Source organism: Ranitomeya variabilis, chromosome 2 (genome assembly GCF_051348905.1).
Source record: "Ranitomeya variabilis isolate aRanVar5 chromosome 2, aRanVar5.hap1, whole genome shotgun sequence".
NCBI lineage: Eukaryota > Metazoa > Chordata > Amphibia > Anura > Dendrobatidae > Ranitomeya > Ranitomeya variabilis.
In genome coordinates, this window is record NC_135233.1 from 86,880,252 (window position 1) to 86,904,019 (window position 23,768).

The window sequence follows — 23,768 nt, forward strand, 5'->3', positions numbered from 1 at the left end:
AATTACTGCTGCACAAGGTGGCTCTTTTAGTTTCTAACGGCTGGAGGGGGTGACAGAGTCCCTTTAATATATGGAGGACTATGAGGAGTGTATTATACTATATGGAGGAGTGTATGATACTATATGGAGGACTATGGGGAGTGTATTATACTATTGTACTATATGGATGACTATGAACTGTGCAGTATATTATATAGAGGACTATGGGGGTGCATTATACTTCTTATATGGTTCCACATGACTTCTATGTAAGCCCGTGATGAGTATAATGGTTTATTTTCTTTTATAAATTACATAACAATGGCAGTACGTGGGACAGATGTATACCAGGATGGGGCACCGGATAGTTACGCCACTGAGGTCACACTATACAAATTTGCAATAAAGCTATAGTGTGCGAAATGAATAGGGAAAATCTGAATTTGGGTGGAAAATATTTTTGCGTGGTTGGGGGGGCCCCATTTGAAAGTTCGCATCGGGGCCCATAACTTTCTAGTTCCGCCACTGCTTGGAAGCATTGAAGAAAGGGAAGGAAGGACTACTGAATCTCTGCTTTGGGTTGAGATTACCGTAAAGGGGTGGTCCAGTCAAAACCGATAAGTCTGCAGCCTCTCTGTGTGACTGTAGACTTTCATGAATCATCCCAGCGCACGCCAGTTTCAGACCGGGGAACTCGTACATATCCCGGGCAAGTGGGTACGGTCTCGCTCCCCATACAGTTGTAGGGAGCAAGGTTGCACCCACTCGTCGACCACACCTTCTGTCCGTCCGCGTCAGTGGTCGGGGAGCGGCGTCTGCTCTATGCAGTCGTAACCATGGATACCTAAGCTACTTCAAGTCCCGGCCCAAGGAGTACGCAAAATAGCGAATCCGTAGAACTATACTACATTTCTAATTGGCGGTATTTGCTAATATTGTTATTATTAGTTCACCCACTACATATTTTGATAGGATCTTTTTGATGGGAATACCCCTTTAACTCTTCTCCTGAAATGTAACACTCAGCCAATCAGGAGAGGCCGGTCTCCATGGAAATAAGCTGTACACTATAAAAGATCAGATCTCTCATTGCTGGACAATGCCAGCAGATAGAAAAAGCAAGTCAATTACAAACTTGCTTATTTCCATGCTTCCAAGCTAAAACCATTTAAGAACTTGAGACTACTCCTTTTATTTTGGGTGCAGTGGACATGTTTCTTCGTGTTACAATAAAGCACATTAATTTAGGCATGGCTTGGCACAATGTCCTGCAGATGGCATGCCTTGGGTTACTGCTGTTCATTTACTTTTTAAAGAACTAAAATAAACATTAAAAGGCCAATAGCTAAAATTAAAAGTAGAAAATGAATGGTTTCTGTTGGCATGGCTTGTCTCATTGTGATTGCATTTGATTTGCTGATGAATAACCACTATAGGTTTCTGGCAGTAAAGCTGTTAGGCCAGTTCCAGAAGTGCTCAGTCTTTACTATAAAATCTACTACTACCCCAATTCTGTCCAGACGGGATTTATAATGCGGCACTGGGGACAGATCGGTGTTTATTTTGGTGACGTGGACCAGGAAAGTCACATTTTACACTTACCAGCTTTTATGTTTCTGAACATTAATGATAATACAGATGACTTATATACTCATATCAGTCATCTGTTTTATATGGTAGTCCTGTTTAATGGAAAAGAACACTAGTTCTAAAAATAAAATAAAGATACTAATAAAATAGGTGATTGTGATGGTGTGATATGCTATGTGGGTATCGTTCTTGTGTATATTTCTATTTTACTTATTTTCATGGTGTTCTCTTGTAGAAGGAGTTATTTGCTAATTGATGAATGGCTGTTGCTGCCATCTGATATCAGCCCCCACAGCACTGTATTGTTTGCTAATATGCTAATGACATGTTGACCTAGCTTGTTGAAACAATGAAGCCCCAAAAGGTACCTTCACACGAAACGACTTTGTAACGATATCGCTAGCGATCCGTGACGTTGCAGCGTCCTGGCTAGCGATATCGTTTAGTTTGACACGCAGCAGCGATCAGGATCCTGCTGTGATGTCGCTGGTCGCTGAATAAAGTTCATAACTTTATTTGGTCGTTCGATCGCCGTGTATCGTTGTGTTTGACAGCAAAAGCAACGATACCAGCGATATTTTACACTGGTAACCAGGGTAAACATCGGGTTACAAAGCGCAGGGCCGCGCTTAGTAACCCGATGTTTACCCTGGTTACCAGTGTAAAATGTAAAAAAACAAACAGTACATACTTACATTCGCATCCTCCGCCGTCTGCTTCCCACACTGACTGAGCGCCGCAAAGTGAAAGTGAAAGCACAGCACAGCGGTGACGTCACCGCTGTGCCCTGCTACTGCCGGCGCTCAGTCAGTCAGTCAGTGCAGGAAGCGGACGCCGGGGGACGCGCAGGTGAGTATGTACTGTTTTTTTTTTTTTTTAACATTTTACGCTGGTAACCAGGGTAAACATCGGGTTACTAAGCGCGGCCCTGCGCTTAGGACCCGATGTTTACCCTGGTTACCCGGGGACCTCGGCATCGTTGGTTGCTGGAGAGCGGTCTGTGTGACCGCTCTTCAGCGATCAAACAGCGACGCTGCAGCGATCGGCATCGTTGTCGCTATCGCTGCAGCGTCGTTTCGTGTGAAGGTACCTTTAGACCTTCTCCCTCCTGACCTTTGAATGAGGAGGGAGACTTGGGGTACTGTCACACTCTGCAACTTTCCAACGATCACGACCAGCGATACGACCTGGCCGTGATCGTTGAAAAGTCGTTGTGTGGTCGCTGGGGAGCTGTCACACAGACCGCTCTCCAGCGACCAACGATGCCGAGGTCCCGGGTAACCAGGGTAAACATCGGGTTACTAAGCGCAGGGCCGCGCTTAGTAACCCGATGTTTACCCTGGTTACCAGCGTAGAAGTTAAAAAAAACAAACCGTACATACTCACATTCCGGTGTCCTTCAGGTCCCTTGCCGTCTGCTTCCCGCTCTGAGTGCCGCCGTAAAGTGAAAGCAGATCACAGCGGTGACGTCACCGCTGTGCTCTGCTCCGGCCGGCAGTCAGTCAGAGCGGGAAGCAGACGGCAAGGGACCTGAAGGACACCGAAATGTGAGTATGTACGGTTTGGTTTTTTTTACTTTTACGCTGGTAACCACGGTAAACATCGGGTTACTAAGCGCGGCCCTGCGCTTAGTAACCCGATGTTTACCCTGGTTACAAGCGAACGCATCGTTGGATCGGTGTCACACACAACGATCCAGCGATGACAGCGGGAGATCCAGCGACGAAAGAAAGTTCCAAACGATCTGCTACGACGTACGATTCTCAGCAGTATACCATTCCAGGGTATGGATATCGCTGGAACGTCACGGATCGTACCGTCGTAGCGACATAAGTGCCACTGTGTGACAGTACCCTTAAGGTACCGTCACATTTAGCGACGCTGCAGCGATCTAGACAACTATGCCGATCGCTGCAGCGTCGCTGTGTGGTCGCTGGAGAGCTGTCACACAGACCGCTCTCCAGCAACCAACGATGCCCAAGTCCCTGGGTAAACAGGGTAAACATCGGGTTACTAAGCGCAGGGCCGCGCTTAGTAACCCGATATTTACCCTGGTTACCAGTGTAAATGTAAAAAAAAACAAACACTACATACTTACATTCCGGTGTCTGCCGCGTTCTCTGGCGTTCTGCTTCCCTGCACTGTAAGCGCCGTCCCTAACAGCAGAGCGGTGACGTCACCGCTGTGCTTTGCTTTACGGCCGGCCGGCGCTGACACAGTGCAGGGAAGCAGAACGCCGGGGGACGCGACAGACATCGGAATGTAAGTATGTAGTGTTTGTGGTTTTTTTTTTTTACATTTACACTGGTAACCAGGGTAAATATCGGGTTACTAAGCATGGCCCTGGGCTTAGTAACCCGATGTTTACCCTGGTTACCAGTGAAGACATCGCTGAATCGGTGTCACACATGCCGACTCAGCGATGTCTGCGGGAGATCCAGCGACGAAATAAGGTGCTGGCCTTCTAGCTCCGACCAACGATGTCACAGCAGGATCCTGATCGCTGCTGCGTGTCAAACACAACGATATCGCTATCCAGGATGCTGCAACGTCACGGATTGCTAGCGATATCGTTGTTAAGTTGTTCAGTGTGAAGGTACCTTTAAAATATCAGGGAGGTGAGACACAGATCAGTCCTGTGTGGAATGGACAATTTTTTTTTTTTTTATCCTTTGTGTGGTGGATCGTATATGGACCTTTCGTATTTTTGCCTAAATAAAGGTTGCTCACTAGTATCTTGCTCTGTTGATTGTGTGATACCGGAGTAGGACCCTCGTGACAGTGATAAAATATATATTTACATATTATTTACATATTACATATTAATATAAAATTGTTGCTTGAATAAGTGCTGTTAACCTGCAGATATGGGGTTATTCTGCAGGCTAATAGGGTTATTAACCTACCTGGTGTTGCCACTGAGACCCCTGATGCCTCTTGGTAGTGTTCAGGTTTCAGTCTTGGGGGGCGGCCTCAACGCATGTTCAGTCATCGCTCTGTATAGAGAGCGGCGGCTGTAACTGTGTCCCCAGCTCTGACTGAAAGCTCATTCTGCATTAGGGCCAGCTGTCAGTCAGTGCTGAGGGCGCAGTTACAGCAGGAGTCAGATGCGAATGATTCAGTAAGAGAGGTGCACACCTTTTAAGGAATCGTGCGCATCTTACGAGTGGTGTGCGCCTCCATGTGCTGGAGACTGGAGGAAGATTTCTGGCTTGAGGAATGCCACTAATCCACCCATTTTGAAAACGCTAAAAGGCACAACATTTTTCGACTTTTCAAAGCAATTTTCACCGGAAATTGCGTTGATGAATCGGCAATGTGTAAATCAATGTGATAAATGTATGACCAAAGGGGTCTATACCACTGTGATCCTAGCTGACTTTTAGAGGGAGTGTCTTGCGTATCAGTAGTGCGCATGCTTAACCACCACTGCCTTCCCTGTGTACGGGAGCGGTGGTCATGCATGCGCACTACCCCTCCATTGTTGGGGCCGGTAGATGTCTCATCAGTCCGACCCTCAGTCTATACAATTATCGCCTATTCTGTGTGTAGGAAACCTCTACATTGAGTTTGTGTGTTTTCCTTTGCTTGTGTAGGTTTTCTCATCACACGCAGGATTCTTTTATACTGATAGGTTATTTGGTTTTTCATGCTGTTAACCCAAGAGGGAAAATAGGCTGCATGTGAATGTGCTGCAGAATGCGGTGGCACGAGATAGACTAATAAAACAATGTATTATTGCATTAACAATGCTTTGTGTCTCATTTCAGCTTTGCTCCATGGTGCCCGGCATGTCAGCAGATGAAACCTGAGTGGGAAGATTTTGCAAGGAGAAGTCCTGTCCTTGATATAAATGTGGCAAAGGTGGATGTGACTGAAGAGCCAGGTACAGTCATGCTCTCATATAGTAATGCGTGTTTTACAGTGCCAGCAAAGTCTGAGATTTCAGGAATCTCATGCACACAGCTTTTTTGTCATCAGGGTTTTGTGCTTTGCATGTTTTTTGCACAATGGAGAATGTCACTTTTTTCAGCGTATTTCAGCATTTTTGAACAATTGAAATGAATGGGTGGTGACAAACGCACTAAAAAGGCACCAAGAACTCAGTTATCAAGTTTTGCTGTTTTTTTGTGCCAAGACCTGATTCTATAAAATAGGACTTTTTTTTTTTCATCACTAAACTTTATCCGCATGTACAAGAGACAAATCTAGCAAGCCAAAACCGCCGCAAAAACGCAAGAAAAACCAAAGAAAGCCAAGGGAAACATGCTTCTTTCTTGCCAAGAGATCAGGTTTTTCTGCAGAAAAAAAATGCTAAAGAAACGCCTAGTGTGAACGTACCATTATAGTTGCTTGCAGAGCTACGATGCCAAGGATATTACTTCTGCCCCATGTAATGCCTAGCGCTGGCTACTTTATTCTTGTAATGTGCCATGGTGGCCAAACAGCCCCCTCTCTGGATTAATGCAGATCTGTTAGCAGATTTCTCTCTACAAACTACATATATTATTAAAATAGATTTTCTTTTACACCTGATGAGGCTGGTGTTCTTACTTTGAAAATCCATGTTAGATGGATTATATATCCATTGTATATATCCATTGTGAAATGTTAATCTTAGTCTCCACCCACTCAGCCTGACTGACGGCTCCTTACTGTCCCTCCTCCCTGCAGCTGTGGAGATTTCACAATGCTCAGTACAAGCTGCAACTATCAGTGAGGCTGGATGGACAGAGACTGAATACTCTTGGACTCGCAAGCTCTCACTCAGTACCTGGACTATAGGACTATATGGATTATACAGCTATTTTGACTTTGTATTTTCAAAGTAAGCACACCAGCCTCTTTAGGTGTAAGAGATCTATTTAATAATTTTTGTATTGTGAATTCTGGTGACAGACCGACTTTAAGCTGTTCTTAGGATAGACCATTATCAGTACAGTGGTAGTTCCAACACCGAAGTTAGCAGAATGATGGAGGCACATACAACACCCCTCATTGTGTATCAAGCACATCACCGTATGTCTTGTAGTTATAGATTGGCAGATACATGGATGTTTGGGTCCTGCGGGTTCGGCCGAACAGTTTCCAAAAGTTCGGGTACCAGAACAGCACCCGAACCCGGACCCCATTCACTTGAATGAGCGCTCGAACATCCAATGTTTGCCACGCTGTCATGTGCATGACAGCGCGGCAAACACCGCTTCTGATTGGCGGTAAAATCATCCCCGCCGGTCAGACAGCCGCGGTTCCCATGCTGTCAAAAGACAGCGTGAACTCACAGCTGCTCCCATCAGCCGACCCCTGCTGCCGCTAATAACAGTGAGAGCATGAGTGGCTGATGATGATGAGTATTCATCAGTCGGCTCCTGTTCTGTAAATAAATAATTTGAAAAAAAGGCGTGGGTTTCCCTGTGTTTTTGCTAACCAATCTGGTAAAACCCACAGCTGGGGGCTGCAACCCTCAGCTGTTTTCTTCAGCAAGGCTGGAAATCAAGAATAGAGGGGTCCTCAAACCACATTTTTTTTAAATTATTTAAATAAATAATTAAAAAAACGTTGTTTGGGTCCCTCCCATTTTTGACAACCAACCAAGCTAAAGCAGACAGCTTTTGGGCTGGTATTCTCAGAATGGTAAGGAGCCATGAATATTGCCCCCCCAGCCTAAAAATAGCAGCCCACAGTCGCCCAGAAAAGGCGCATCTATGTATTGTCTGGTGACATTAATCCCGCATCTATAAGACATCTATTCATTACTAATCCTTAGGTTGTATTATAAATAAAGACACAGCCAGAATAAAGTGTTTTATTTGAAATAAAACAAAACACACTTTTAGTTTTTTATTTAAAAATAACCAAGTTATACTCACCTAACGCCTAATTCCACTGAATCCCTTGTCTCCTGTAATAATCCAAAAATAAAAAACAACCATATATCTCACCTCTCCGTCGTTCTGTCCCACGCCGTAATCCATGTCTGGAGGATAAACCGTTTTCAACCTGGATGGTGCCAAGATGTTACCGTCAAGGCTGAGAACCACTGGTGTATGAGCTGCTGCTAGCGCAGCATCATTGACCAGCGGTGACATCATCGTGGTTACTTCTGGTCACTGAGGCACTGTTCCCAGAAGGGCTGAACTGTGGTGACCTCGGTGAGATCCCCACTAGCACAGCGAGAAAAAGTCTCACGGTGCAGAGGCGAGTTCACCATAGTTCACCGGGAGAACTTCATTTCGGTGAATATGAACTGTGGTGAACTCGCCTCTGCACCGTCAGACTTTCTCATGGTGCTAGCGTGAATCTCACCGAGGTCACCGCAGTTCATTTGCCAGCTGGGAACACAGCCTCAGTGACCGTCAGTAACCTTGATGATGTCACCGCCGGTCACTGACACAGCAGCTCATTCATCAGTGGTTCTCAGTCTGCACAGTCGCATCTTGGCACCGTCCAGGATGAAAACTGTTTTCCCCAGATATGGATTACGGTGTCGGACAAAACGACGGACAGGTGAGAAATATTGTTGTTTTTTTTATTTTTGTTTTATTACAGGAGACGAGAGATTCAGTGGAATTAGGCTTTAGGTGACTGTGCACAATCCTGCTGACAGGTTCCCTTTAAAATCCCACACAGCAATGACTCCATATTAGCTATTATTTTTTGTACAACACTTACATTGCTATGTTGTTCTTGTAAGAATTTCTCTTTTACAGTCCTGTGACCTATAAACCGTACAATCAGTGTTCATGTTCTATACATCTGGGCACTTCTTGTCCCTCCCCCCGGCAGTCAGCCGTCATTCCACAGGGTAGCTGCATTCAGCTATTTATCTCTGGCAAAGACCGATGCATGGATGGACATATTTATGAGGCTTTTGTACTAACTTTGAAACTCTTTGTTAGGGCTCAAGAAACTCGGATGAGTCTCGCACATCAATACCCGGCACTGCACCTGGCACTCAGGAGCGGAGCGTGAGGCTGCAGGCATTGCTATGCGGCCGAACGCTCCACTCCTGAGTACCGGGTGCAGTGCTGGGCATTCTCATGCGAGACTCATCCGAGTTTCTCGCAGGTGAGTATGAGCCCTTAGACTGGCTGTAAAATCCTGATAGTTAAAAATGTTTATTTAAGTCCATTTTAATATTAGGCAGGAATACTTTAATAATGGATTATTCAGCCATTCTGATATGGATTTTTAAGTAAGTACAATGGCCTCATCAGGTCTAAGATCAAATTAGTAAAGTATATACTTTGTATTTTGAAATCTGGAGATAAAGCCGCTTTAAATCACTAAATATACTTTTGGCAGTGTGGTGTGGATAGGTGCCAAGTCCTGCTGGAGAATTAAATTTCCATCTAAAATTTCCTGGTAGACGGCTGCACTGACTTTGGTATTGATAAAACACAGTAGATCTACACCAGCAGATGACATGGCTCCCCAAACGGTCACTGGTTGTGGAAACTTCACATTGGACCTCAAGCAGCTTGGATTGTCTGTCTCTATTTCCAAGGTCTAGTGTGAAGTTTCCACAATCAGTGATGGTTTGGGGAGCCATGTCATTGCTGGTGTTGTTGAGGGAGGATCTGAAGTGACCCTTCACGGTTGACTGAGTTATTTTCAAATTGATCCACAGAGCGTGGCCGGCAACTGAAAATGACCTGACGGAGACGTGTGTCTCTGGGGGATCGAGCAGATCTCTAAGCTCCGTTTATTGTGTCGCACTTTTCATAATCTTAACAAGTTACACTTCAACCAATCAACATAAGAACACACTCACAGTTCTTAACCTATAAGAATGCAGGAACCGCCTGTACATCAAGGTCTTCGTAGACCCATACACCTGCAGTCTCATGCTCTTGTTCAAACTAGAACAGTCAAGGTCTCATAACAACTATGAACTTTTACCTAGTAACAAAATTTATCTCAAAACAGCAAGATGGAGTCGAAAAGCACAAAATGAAGCCTGCTTTAATTTTTCTTAGTTTAACCCTTCACAGTGTAGGTCCACTGTGTTTTATCAAGACCAAATTCAGTGCAGCCATCTACCAGAAAATTTTAGAGCACTTCATGCATCCCTCTGCCAACAAGCTTTTTGGAGTTGGAAATTTCATTCTCCAGCAGGACTTGGCACCTGTCCACACTGCCAAAAGTACCAATACCTGGTATCACTGTGCTTGATTGGCCAGCAAACTCACCTGACCTTAACCCCATAGAGAATCTATGGGATATTGTCAAGAGGAAGATGAGACACCGGACCCAACAATGCAGACAAGCTAACGTATCGGGTATTCTAGAATATGTAGGTAGTATATAGCACAGGCTATGTACTATATTGCACAGTGATGTAGTATATAACATAGCTACGTAGTATATAACAGAGCTACGTAGTATGTAACACAGCCACGTAGTGTAATTGCACATGTATGTAGTATATTGGTCAGCCACGTAGTATATAGCAGAGCCACGTAGTATATTGTAGAGCCGTGTAGTATATTGCACAGGCACGTAGTATATAAGTCACGTAGTGTATTGCACAGCTACGTAGTGTATTGCACAGCTATGTAGTATATTGGTCAGGGACATAGTATATAGCAGAGCCACGTAGTATATAACATAACCACGTAGTATATCGTAGAGGCACATAGTATATTGCACAGTCACGTAGTGTATATTGCACAGTCACGTAGTGTATAACAGAACCGACACAGCCACATAGTATATTACACAGCTACTTAGTATATAACACAGAGCACGTAGTATATTGCACAGCCACATAGTATATAGCACAGAGATGTAGTATATAACAGAGCCCACGCAGTATGTAACACAGCCCACGTAGTATATAGCAATGTGGCCACTATATGTGTGGTTAAAAAAGACTTTAAAATAAAAATTAAACACATACTCACCTTCCGAAGGCCCCTTGAAGTCCTGGCACCTGTGTGCGGTGCACGCTGCAGCTTCCGGTCTCAGGGTTGATATGAGCGCAGGACCTGTAATGACGTCGTGGTCACATGACCGTGACGTCATGGCAGGTCCTTCTCGCATAGCATCCTTGGCACCGGAACCTGCCGCTTGCACTGGCGAGGACATCGTGCGATGTCGGAAGGTGAGAATAACCTTTTCCAGGACGTCCCTCCTGACAGCACCCAGGAGGACGTCCTCCTCCTCCTTGCTGGGACAGGAAACACACGAGAGTTCAAATATCCGGTACCTCTCACCGATCCTCAGTGTTTTTCCTGTCCCTGCACGGAGGGACACACGTAGAGAAGCAGCACATGCTTACCGAGCTCAGGGGGATCGAGCGGTTTTCCAATCCTTCCCCCTGTCAAGCAGCTCAGGGTCGAAACTCCCCGGAGGGGAGTCCCTCTACCCCAGAGGCCCGGAGTGGACGATACTCCGGGATTGAACCGCTCCTCCCGGTGGGGAGGCTCTCTGTTCAGGACGCAGCAGGATCCGGCCTCCGTTCTGCAGAGCACGCAGTCCCGGAGAGATTACAGACAGGCGAGGCTTCCGGGTGTAAGGTAGCCGAGTCACTTCCGGTATCGGCAGAGCCGGCGGAACGTCACTTCCGGTGGCGTTCGCTTCAGCGGGGAGGCAGACGCTCCATATGGGAGCACACTGTACAGAGCGGTCGCTACGTTCTTTGCATCCAGCATCTGCAGTGGCCACACCGTCTGCCAGGATCGGCTGCCAGGATCAACGATGGAAGATAGAATCGACGAGGAGAGGGTAAGACTGCCTGGAGCAGTACGACCTAAGCCCCGTAACCTCCTCATATTTCCCCGCCTATTACTCCCTATCTTACATTACCTAGGATAAGGGAAACTCCGCTGTTCCCACGGTTACAGTTAAAAGATCGGGAAAAGCTACTATGAAGAGCGCCAGATGTCCTTTATGTCATGCTAAGCTCCCAGAAGCCTATAACAAAACCCTCTGTGCCTCATGTACCTCCAAGGTCATGAAAGATGAGCAGACAACCCTGTTTTCCGAGATGAGATCCCTTATAAGGGAAGAGGTACAGGCCTCTATATCCAGCCTGTCGCAGTCTCGGCCCGCCAGTCCCATACCCGGTCGTAAGCGTCCCAGGCGGGAGGAAATACAGGGGGAACCTGATTATTCATCGGAGGAAGATTCCGAACTCAGGGATTCGCTCGCAGAGGAAGAAGGTGAAATAGTGGAGAATCAGGAATTAGCCAGGAAGTATCTATTTCAATCTGAAGAAACAGATGGACTCGTACATGCTGTTAGGAGTACTATGCAGATAGAAGATACATCTAAACCTCAGTCCAGACAGGACTTGATGTTCGGGGGTCTAGTGGCACGAAATTTGACTATTTCCTATAAGTGAGCATATCAAGGCCATGATCCTAGAGGAATGGAAGGAGGCCGAACGCCGTTTGGTACTATCCCGCGACTTTAAAAGTCGATTACCATTTGACTCTGAGGAAGCCAAGTTATGGGACGAGGTCCCTAAAATCGACGTCCCGGTTGCGAAGGTCACCAAGAAGACTGCTATACCCTTCGAGGACTCCTCTAGCCTTCGTGACCCAATGGACAGGAAGGCCGATATATTACTTAAGAGGGCTTGGGAATCTTCCGCAGCCCTGATCAAAACAAACATTGCAGCCACTTCTGTGGCAAGGTCAATGTACATATGGATGGGGCAGCTGGAAGAGCAGCTATCCAATAAGACACCTAGAGCAGATATACTAAATTCCCTTCCTTTAATGAAATCGGCAACGGCCTTCTTGTCAGATATGACAGCGGAATCAGTTAGATTTGCAGCTCGTAATAGTTCCTTATCTAATGCAGCTAGGCGAGCTGTGTGGTTGAGGTCATGGTCTGGCGACAACGCCTCTAAATCCAAACTCTGCTCTATTCCATTCTCGGGACAGAGAGTGTTTGGACCTACTTTAGACACTATCCTTGAATCAGCCAGTGATAAAAAGAAAGGATTTCCTGAGGACAAAAATAAGCGTCCTCAGTCCTTTCGGAGAGGCTTCTTCTTTCCCAAGAAACAGTTTGAGCCTAAAGGTCAGGGTCGGGCCAGTAGAGGATCCTTCAGAGGCTCCCGTGGACAGAGCTACAGGAACAGAGGTTCCTTCTTTAACCCTGCATACAAGAATAAATCACTATGACGCCACAGGCATCGGGGGGAGGCTTCGGAGGTTCGCAGAAAACTGGGCTCAGATCACTCAGAATCAGTGGGTTCTCAGCATTGTCTCCAGGGGATACAACATAGAACTCTACGCTCCTCCCCCAGAAAGGTATATTACACCAACTATCGTCACTGCAGATTCAGCCATTCTAAAAGACTTACAAAACATGCTCAGAACCGAAGTAATCATTCCGGTCCCTCACTCAGAGATAGGAACGGGTCACTACTCCTCCCTATTCACTATCTCACGGCCATCGGGCGACACTCGCACGATCATAAACTTAAAGCCGTTAAATGTCTGGGTGAGATACAAAAGGTTTCGCATGGAGTCTATCCGCTCAGCGATTCAGCTAATAAATCAGAACGCGGTCATGTGTACCATCGATCTAAAGAGGGCTTATTACCAGGTCCCAATACATCCCATGTCTCAAAACCTGCTAAGGTTCGCAGTAAAACTACCAACCCGGACCTGCCACTTCCAATTTCAGGGCCTTCCCTTCGGGCTGGCCTCTGCTCCTCGCATCTTTACAAAGCTTATATCAGAAATGGTGGCATTTCTGAGAAGACAAGGAGTCATAATAATCCCGTACCTGGACGATTTCCTTTTAGTAGCAGATTCAGTGGAGATCTTGGAAGTTCACAGAAATCAAACGATAGCAACGATGGAACACCTAGGCTGGGTAATAAACCGGCAGAAGTCCAGCCTTCTTCCAGACCAAAGAGTAACCTACCTAGGGGTGCTTTTGGACTCCAGTCGCAGAATATCCTGCTTACCGGAGGGCAAAAGAAGAATAATTCAAGATCGAGTCAAGTACCTACTGGAGCATCGAGCTTCTATAAGGATGGCTATGCAGGTCCTCGGCCTTATGACGGCTTGCATCCCATGTGTAAGGTGGGCTCAGGCACACTCAAGACGTCTGCAACGACAAATCCTGTCGGTATGGGATCGCCGGAAATCTTCACTAGAGGCTACATTGAGGCTGACGGGTCCAACTCGAAGATCCCTCCATTGGTGGACTCGCACAAAAAACCTAGAAGTGGGCGTTCTATGGATCTCCTCACCCTATGTAGTTATCACTACAGACGCCAGTGCATGGGGTTGGGGAGCTCATCTACAGGGCAGAATCTTGCAAGGCAAGTGGCCAGAAAGCATAAGGAACAGATCATCAAATTACAAAGAGCTGTACGCTGTATGGCAGGCGTTAAAACACAATCGCCCTTTCCTCCTAAACCGGCACGTAAGAATTTTCTCCGACAATGTAACGACAGTCTCATTCCTGAATCATCAAGGAGGACCAAGATATCAACCTCTGCAAGATTTAGCAGAAGAAATCTTCAGCTGGGCCGAAGACACTATACTCTCCCTAAGAGCTATCCACCTAGAAGGTTCTCAGAACATAGTAGCAGACTACTTAAGCAGACAAAAATTGTGTCCAACAGAGTGGGAACTGGACCAGAACATTTTTCGGCAACTATGCTTTCGTTGGGGAACTCCCAGCATCGACCTCTTCGCAAGCAGAAGGAACTCGAAGACTCCAAGATTCTTCTCCCTGAACCCATCGGATCTTCCAGAAGGGGTAGATGCTCTGAGTCAGAAATGGAACCATTCCCTCTCATACGCCTTCCCACCGTTGGCGTTAATTCCAGCTGTCCTTCGGAAGATCAAGGAGGATCAGACAACGGTCATCCTAGTAGTTCCGTATTGGCCAAAGAGGAGTTGGTTTCCAGTACTGGGAACACTAGCAATGGACAACCCAGTCATTCTGCCTGCCAGCGGAAGAGTCATCCACCAAGGTCCAGTCTATCATCCAGATCCAAGCAGACTGTCTTTCAGCCTGGATCCTGAGAGGATCATCCTGAAGTCCAAAGGCCTGTCAGACCAAGTCATATCTACTATACAAAGCAGCAGGAAACCGGTTACATCAGCCATATACCGGAAGATTTGGAAACGTTTTTGTTCAGAAAGTGGCAGGTCCGATGTTGTATCAGGCTCACCGAACATTCCTGTTATCTTGGACTTTCTGCAGAAAGGGTTCAACTCGGGGCTTCGACCTAGCACATTAAAAGTACAAGTGTCAGCGTTAAGTTCTTATCTAGACTACCCCTTAGCATCACACCCATGGATAATACGCTTTATTCGGGCCACCCAGAGAATGCGTCCCACCATCCGGCACTTGTCCCCAGCCTGGGACCTTAACCTTGTTCTTAGAGCACTATGTAAAGGTATTTACACTCCGGGTGATGATATGCCGATAGCTATTCGCACTCGGAAAATGGCCTTCTTGGTTGCGATCACCACGGCTAAAAGAATTGGAGAAATTCAGGCGCTATGTATCAGAGATCCCTACCTACAAATCAGGGAGGATAGCCTAATACTGAAATTAGACCCAGCTTTTGTACCAAAGGTAGCTTCCACAAAAAATAGGAACCAAGAAATAATTCTCCCTTCCTTTTGTAATAACCCCTCCAACGAGAAAGAAAGGGCTCTGCAATCTCTCGATGTTAGGCAAGGAGTGTTAGATTATTTACAGGCCACGAACTCCTGGCGTATAGATTCTAACCTTTTTATTTTATTTGGGGGAAAAAATAAGGGTAAGAAAGCCTCTAGAGCCTCTATCGCCCGTTGGATTACTGCGGTAATCTCTCACGCCTATCAGTCCGAGGGTTTATCCCCTCCTCCAGGTTTAAAAGCCCATTCTACCCGGGGGGTGTCTGCCTCTTGGGCTGAGCGTGCGGGAGCTACCGTAGAGCAGATCTGTAAGGCCGCTTCTTGGGCCAGGACAGACACTTTCTGTAAACATTATAAGCTTGATGTTATGTCTGGTCAGCACACGGCTTTTGGGAGGAAAGTCCTCCAAGCGGTAGTCCCACCCTAAGGAGATGATCTGGTACTTCTCCTGGGTGCTGTCAGGAGGGACGTCCTGGAAAATCGGTATTAGTCTTACCGGTAATTATGTTTCCAGGAGTCCATACTGACAGCACCGGTAGTTCCCTCCCATATCTATTATAAATTACATATATATATTCAGAGTTATGTTATATATATTCTGTGTATTGAGTTTCAAATATTAAAATTTTATTTGCATCATTCCATGAGTTGGTCCTTGTTACAACACTGAGGATCGGTGGGAGGTACCGGATATTTGAACTCTCGTGTGTTTCCTGTCCCAGCAAGGAGGAGGAGGACGTCCTCCTGGGTGCTGTCAGTATGGACTCCTGGAAACATAATTACCGGTAAGACTAATACCGATTTTTTTGCTATTATTATTATTTGTAACATTAGATCTTTTTACTATTGATGCTGCATAGGCAGCATCAATGGTAAAAAGTTGGTCACACAGGGTTAATAGCTGCGTTAACGGAGTGCGTTACACCGAGGCATAACGTGGTCCGTTAACGCTGCCATTAACCCTGTGTGAGCACTGACTGGAGGGGATTATGGAGCGGCCATTTTGCCGCCAGACTGTGCCCGTCTCTAGACAATTATGTAGTAGAGAATAAATATATATATATATATATATATATATATATATATATATAACGCACCTGTATCTGTCTTGTTTTATCTTAATGGACTCAACATACTGTGATATTTTTTGGTAATATTATTGTTCCATAAACATCCTTTAGCACTCCAGCTGTTGTGAAACTACGACTCCTAACCTGCCCTAATAGTCATTTCCAGGTCATCCACCTGACAGCACCATGGAGGTTGTCTTCTTATCCACAGTGGGACAGGAAACCACGAGTATAAAAGGACCCTCCCCTTACCAATCATCAGTGTTTTTCCTGTCCCACTTTGGATAGGAACTGCGAGACTCCGGCAAGCTCCGTGGGGAGTGTGGATCGGGGGGTCTAGGCCCTTTTTACCCTTCCCGCTACAAGACCCCGTGCGCTGAAACCCGACACAGGGTCCCTCAGCCTACCCAGTGTAGCGCTGCTCCTGGGATTGCCGGCCGTTTCCTCCCAAGGGGGGCTCTCGTCCGTGCACGCCGATCTCCGATCCGCCCTGTGAACAGGAGGCGGTCAGGCGGCTCACCGCAGCACCGCATCACCTGAGCGGCGCCGCACGCTGAAGTCCGGAGTAGCCTCTTCCGGGTTGCGTCAGGCGGGGTCGGCGTCTCTGTTTCCGGCTATGGAGTCGGAGCACTTCCGGGGCATGCCGGCGAGCACAAGCGCTCCAACGCCAGAAAGGATATAAGGTAATGGGAGTAGGTAGACCCCTATCCTGCAATATCCGAGATGGAGGATTCCGCCAGGATAGAGGGTGATAATCAGGCTCACTTAAGTCCCCCTGAAGAGGGCAACTGTTAATGCTTACCTCCCGGGTGTTCCTACCTCCTTCTAAAACAGGGCCGCTTCTATTATTATAGGTAGCCTCCACCGCCGCAGCTAAGAAAGGGAGATGTAAGAAGTGCCCTTTATGCTCCACTAAACTAAAGGACACATGGCAGAAACCCCTGTGTGAGCCCTGCACTAACCGCATACTGGGCGAAGAGCAGGCCTCTCTCATGTCTAACATGCGGGCTATTATCAGGGAGGAGGTACAGGCATCAGTCTCTGGCTTAATGACCCCTCAACCCTCACAACCAGATAATAAGAAGAGAATGAGGGATTCGGACTCTACGTCTGAAGGAGCCTTGTCCGATTCAGAGCTGGAGGATGAGGAGTTTAAAGACCCTCCCGGGAGGGGGAAAAAATACTTATTTTCCTCTGCGGACACGGACGAGCTCCTGGGTGCAGTAAGGCACACTATGCAAATTGAGGAGCCACCAGCCTCTTGTTCTATCCAAGATGAAATGTTCGGCGGGTTACGAGCCCAGACCTCAAAAGTCTTTCCTGTCAACGCTCATATTCGTGGAATGATTCTGGAGGAATGGGAGGAGGCGGAAAAACGCCTGATCATTCCAAAAGACTTTAAACTACGCCTCCCTTTTGATCCAGCAGAGGTCAAAGACTGGGAGGATGTCCCTAAAATAGGCTGCCAAACCAGGTGAAGACCTCGTTGCGTTGGTGGACAGATCCCAAAAACCTCAGGCGGGGAGTGCCCTGGAATCATGCTCCCGAAGTGATAATTACCACGGACGCAAGTCAACAAGGCTGGGGAGGCCACGTCCAGGGAAGGTATTACCAGGGTCAGTGGACCCGGGAAAACCGCACGCGATCCTCAAACTTCAGAGAGCTGCTCGCAGTCTGGAAGGTCCTATCTTCAGCACAGGCCTTGGTGAAGAACAGACACGTAAAGGTGCTCTCGGACAACACAACAGCAGTTGCGTTCCTTCGACATCAGGGTGGTCCGAGACACAGGGCTCTACAGCAGTTGGCAGAACGAATCTTCAGGTGGGCAGAAGTGACGGTACTCTCAATCTCTGCAGTTCACTTGGAAGGTTCCAGCAACCAAGTAGCGGACGTCCTGAGCAGGAGGACGGTTCTATCAACAGAATGGGAGTTAAACAAAGTGGTTTTCAAAGACCTGTGTCGTTATTGGGGGTACCCGGAGATAGACCTCTTTGCAACCAGACGGAACGCAAAGGCCAGCATTTTCTATTCACTAAACCCTCAGGAGAACCCGGCCGGAGTCGATGCCTTCTCTCAATCATGGGAGAGAGGCCTGTTGTACGCGTTCCCGCCGCTTGCTCTAATACCAAGAACTCTCAGGAAGATCGCAGAAGACGGAGCCAAAGTCCTGCTTGTAGTGCCATACTGGCCGAAGAGGAGTTGGTTTGCCTTACTGAAAAAGATGTCAAAGGAGAAACCAGTTTTTCTTCCACAAAGAACGGATCTCCTCTTTCAAGGTCCCATTCTCCACCAAAATCCGGAATCCCTCCGTCTATCAGCCTGGATCCTGAGCGGCAAGTCCTAAGAGCAAAGGGTTTATCGGACGAGGTGATCTCTACATTAAAAGCAAGCAGGAAGCCAGTAACCTCTTCAATCTATTCCAAAATCTGGAAAAAATTCTGCAGCTACTGTGGAGAAACTACAGTCGATACTGACCGCCCTAATGTTCCCAAAATCCTTGACTTTCTACAGGCAGGGTTTAATGCAGGTCTCAGACCCAGTACCTTACGGGTACAAATTGCGGCCCTTAGTGTTTTCTATGACTGTACTTTATCAGCTCACCCATGGATAAGTTGATTTTCCAGGGCAGTTGCAAGACTAAAACCTCTAATAAGGAAAACTATCCCACCATGGGACATAAATCTGGTTCTTAACGAATTATGTAAAATTCAATTTGATTTGAAGGATAACCCAGACATAGGTAAATTGTCCCTAAAAACGGCCTTCCTTGTAGCCATTACTTCCGCAAAGAGACTGGGAGAGCTTCAGGCCCTCTCTATTCAAGATCCATACTTACAGATTTTTCATGACAGGCTGGTTCTAAGACTGGACCCAGCTTTCCTCCCGAAGGTGGTCTCCGATTCAAATATTAATCAGGAGGTCATACTTCCTTCTTTCTTTCAGTCACCCAGAAATCAAAAAGAGTCTCTTTACCATAGTCTGGACGTTAGAGAATCGGTTCTTAAATACCTAGAAATTACAGCACCCTGGAGGGTAGATAATAACCTTTTTGTTCAGTTTAGAGGCCCAAATAAGGGTATGAAGGTGTCTAAATCCACAATCGCGAGATGGATTAGATCCACAATAATCTCGGCCTATAAAGCCCGGGGGAGGGATCCACCGGGTTATATCAGAGCACATTCGTCTAGGTCAATGGCAGCCTCATGGGCAGAAAAAGGGGGGGCGTCAGCAGATCAAATTTGTAACGCCGCTTCCTGGTCGAGTCTTAGTACATTCTCCAAACATTACAAACTAGATGTGATGTCAACACAATTAAGTTTTGGCAGGAGGGTACTCCAGGCAGTATTCCCACCCTAGGAAGTAGTCTGCTTTGGTACTTCTCCATGGTGCTGTCAGGTGGATGACCTGGAAAACGGTAATTAGTCTTACCGGTAATAGTATTTCCAGGAATCCATCCTGACAGCACTGTTAGTTTCCCTTCCCATGCTAATTTACTAAGATCTGATGTGATGTAAACATTTGTATCTTGCTTGTGTTTAAATAAAATATTCTTTTTTGGCATCCATCCAGATGTGGTACTTTGAAAATCACTGATGATTGGTAAGGGGAGGGTCCTTTTATACTCGTGGTTTCCTGTCCCACTGTGGATAAGAAGACAACCTCCATGGTGCTGTCAGGATGGATTCCTGGAAATACTATTACCGGTAAGACTAATTACCGTTTTCGCATCAGCGGGAGAGCCAATGGCTGCTGGTCCCTGAATTATGGTCTTCAGAGAGATAATAATGTACTTTGCGAAGCCACTCCATAAAATGTTCTCCACACCGTGGTTCAACTATTTTGAATAATGCAGAACAGTGGAAGAGCAATAGACTGAATGCCTGTTCTAGTAATTAGTAGGGTTCCCCACTATCACACATCTTTTATCTTCTTCAGAGATATTTGTGAACAATGTAATTTGTTACATCACTCCATAAAATGGTCTACTTGCCGTGGCTCTACTGGGTGGGGGAGCGAGTAGCTGTGGAGGAGTAGGGCAGTGGAGGAGCAGGGGGTGGTGGAGGAGAAAGGGACCGTGAGTGCCCGTTCTATTAATCAGTAGGGCTCCCCACTATAATACATCTATCGATTTGTCCCTTGGAAAGGTGAAACATGTCTTTTCTGAGTGACATCCCGGTTAAAGATTGATGTTGGTCAGATTGTAACCGATTACAATACGTGATGTTTCTGCTTTTTCGTAGGACTGAGCGGGCGTTTCTTTGTCACGACTCTTCCAACAATATACCAGTAAGTATTGCCTTACTTTATAGATTGCAGACTAATTGGAGTCAGGAAGGCATTTTATTTCCTAATATTAGAAATTGTGACTGGGAGCTTTTTTACTTCTGGATCATTGCACAGGGAAGCTGCATTCATCTATTTATCTCTGCAGCGCTATGGTGAATGCGACCTACGACGCTATGAAATGGTGCATCCACTGTAGCGTAGGTCGCATCCACCATAATGGTGCAGCCTGGCATTACATAAGATAATACCTCAAGGCAATCAGGCTGCCACCTTGTGACAGACTTGGGAACTCCATTCTAGTTCTGATGACGGTCCAACATTAGGACCGAAAGGTTAAACTATTAGGATTACCACTAAAAAGAATTTCTCATTTACTGCAATTTGAGTGCCGAGTTCCTTACTTGCTAACGGGTTGTAACCTTACCAGAGCTCCTCATCTCCTAATCGGGGGGGTGCCGTATATCTCAAATATAATAATAATATACTTGTACTAAACGTATACATTTCATAATGATTCTCCCTAAAATCAAGGCACACTGGGCATCCTCTGCCACATAAAATGGCAGAAGTAACATTAGCGTCCTGTGTTCTTTTACTTTACATTAGGATCCAAAGATTTAAGAAAGTTCCCAGGTATATTACTGGTTTAAGGAAATTCCCGAGCATATTGATGACTTCAGAATGCGTCATCAATATCAGATCGGTGGGAATCTGACCCCCGTCCGCACCCCTACCGATCAGCTGTTACTAGCTCCGGCAGTAACAGATGGTGTAATGTGTAGTGACCGTTGCAGAGTACTGCAGATCAGTTGCTATAAAAGAGGATAGGAGCTGATCTGCAGTAACCATCAGCGGTCTCTACACGTTGTAAAGAACTACGCAGTGCCGTTCCATTCACTGTTTATACCCGGCTGCCCCAGAGCTGATAACAGCTGATCGGTGTGGGTACCGGACAGCCACAGATCTGATTTTGATTACCTATACTTGGTTCTATGCCATGATGACCTCTGTAGTGTTACTGTACCGGACCGACCTATTTGGCACAAATTTTTTCTGACTAATTCGTGAGGACCATCTGTGAGAAGTGCACATCCGTAGCAGAAATCAGAAGCTCAGCCTCATATTTCTGCTTCAGATTTCACTGCACATAGCGGATATTTCAGACCTCTGTGTGAACATGTCCTTAAAGATGATAACATAAGATATAGTTGTTACTTTTCAGTTCAATGCTCAGAAATTGTTTTATACGATGGAATAAATCTAAAATATAAAAGATGGTGATGAACTCCGCGAGCATTCTGCAGCTGTGGCTTATATGTAACCTTTGCCTCCTAGTGTGATGGATGGAGCGTTCCGACGTTATCATGGCTCAAGGATGGCCGAAGACCTTCACACATTCATTGCAGAGCAGAAATGGAAAGTGATAGAGCCGGTGGCAGGATGGCAATCGCCTTCATCTGTCTTGTAAGACAAAAATAAATTAAAAGCCTCCCATAAAGTAACAGTCTACATTAACACCATATCTTTGTAGGTCCAAAATTTTGCACTGATTTCTTGTTCTACATTTTTCTGATACAGACCTCCAGATTCAATGCATAAGTAAGATGTCCGAGCTCATAAATACACGGTGGTCTGTACTCTGACCCCAAAACATGGATGTGTGAATCCAGATTTAGTAAATACTAGCATTCCCTAGGAAGATTGATGCACTGTGCCTTTCCTCTGTCATTATTAATCATGGAAATGTAGGAACAAATTAATAGCGAAGCAATACATTTCCCTTGGGTAAGGGTTTGTCCTGCTTTATATGGTGGAAAGTAATAAAAGTAGTAATAATACTTGCCAAACTGATCACCTCTCCTCCTGTTTCACTGCTTTCTGGTTCACTTGCTGGACATTTACTGGCCACAGTAGTGAATAACACATTAATGCAACATCCAGTGATTGGCTGCAGTGGTCACATGTCCTTTCAGTCGGCATATGGAAAAATCACTACATTACGATGTGGGGGAAAATGACTTTCTGGTCCAGACTTTTCCCTACAAAAGCATTTGTCACATTTAGAAAGGACTTGTCTTCTGGTCTGTACTTGGGCAGAGAGAAGAAAGCGTAAGGATAAACCATAGTCTCCATACTCATTTATGTGGCCATTATCTAAGACAGGTCATATAATAATATCTTACAGTAAAAACAGCCTGTAGTAACTTCATGCGTCTCGCTCATAGTTGGCCCGGACCGCACTCAGGCATTTCCTACAATTATGATCAGCAGGACTTTAATTTATTTGAAAAATTGATTGTAATCTTCAGACAAAAGACAAACGGCAGAAAGAATGGGATCCCGAGTTATATTTAGGAAGCAGATTGGGATGAATACAAGATTTTTGTGATGCCAGTGAACCGCGCCTCCAATAATCCCCTACTAATCTAATCTAACCAAGAAGGAAAAATGCTCAAAAATCCACTGCTGGGGAATATAAAGGGCTTGTCCGGGTCTTGGGTCATCAATGTTAAATTGGAACCTGCAGACAGGTGGTCACCGGGTTGTCGGACCCCAATGGATCTGATATTGACAATTTTTTCCTGTATCTGAGTCCTGGACAAAATAATGTTAGATGTCACAATGAGGGATCGCTCCCACTAGCACGTAACACGGCGGAGTGCTATGTGATGTTTCATCGGATAGCACTCAGCCCACAGTCCCATAGAAGTCTATGGGTGTGTATAAAAAATCGGACTGCACTCGGAGCTCATCCCACTGCAGTCTGATTACCACGGACACAGAAAATGGAAATCTTAGGTTCTCCTTCTACTCTTCTCCTGTGCTGCGATTTGATCATGGGAGAAAATCAGATCACTCTAAGGTGACACTCAGATCAAATTCTGGCAGCGTACTTATCCCGATCCTCTCACGCGAGAAAACATACACTAGTGCGAGCGAGCCCTAAAAGTGAGAAAACAAAAATGTGAAGAATTAAAAAAAATAAATAAATAAATCAAGTTTCATAAGTATGTAAGGATTCATATCGTAAAGAAGTAAGAAAGAACTCCATGTGTGATGCAGCGGTGGGGCTGATGGTGAACATCACACAGCTCAGAGTCGCCGGCTGAAGTCATTCTGGCACTTGAAGACCCTCCTGGCGCTCATTTTGTCAGTCGCATGCAGCAAGCAGTTTACGAGGGATCTAAACCTATATAGTTTGATTATAGAGTATTCAATGAATTGATGACATCAG

General features: G+C 45.9%; 1 protein-coding gene across 1 annotated transcript in view; it reads left to right on the forward strand.

Moving 5' to 3' along the window:
• The window catches only part of LOC143804497 (thioredoxin-related transmembrane protein 1-like), a 98,063-nt gene that overhangs the window by 32,349 nt on the left and 41,946 nt on the right, over positions 1 to 23,768 (forward strand). Inside the window, exons 2-4 of the mRNA XM_077282638.1 lie at positions 5,340 to 5,455; positions 20,488 to 20,533; positions 21,869 to 21,997. Of these exons, the coding sequence (XP_077138753.1) occupies positions 5,340 to 5,455; positions 20,488 to 20,533; positions 21,869 to 21,997 (291 nt within the window). The remainder of the gene's footprint in view (positions 1 to 5,339; positions 5,456 to 20,487; positions 20,534 to 21,868; positions 21,998 to 23,768) is intronic.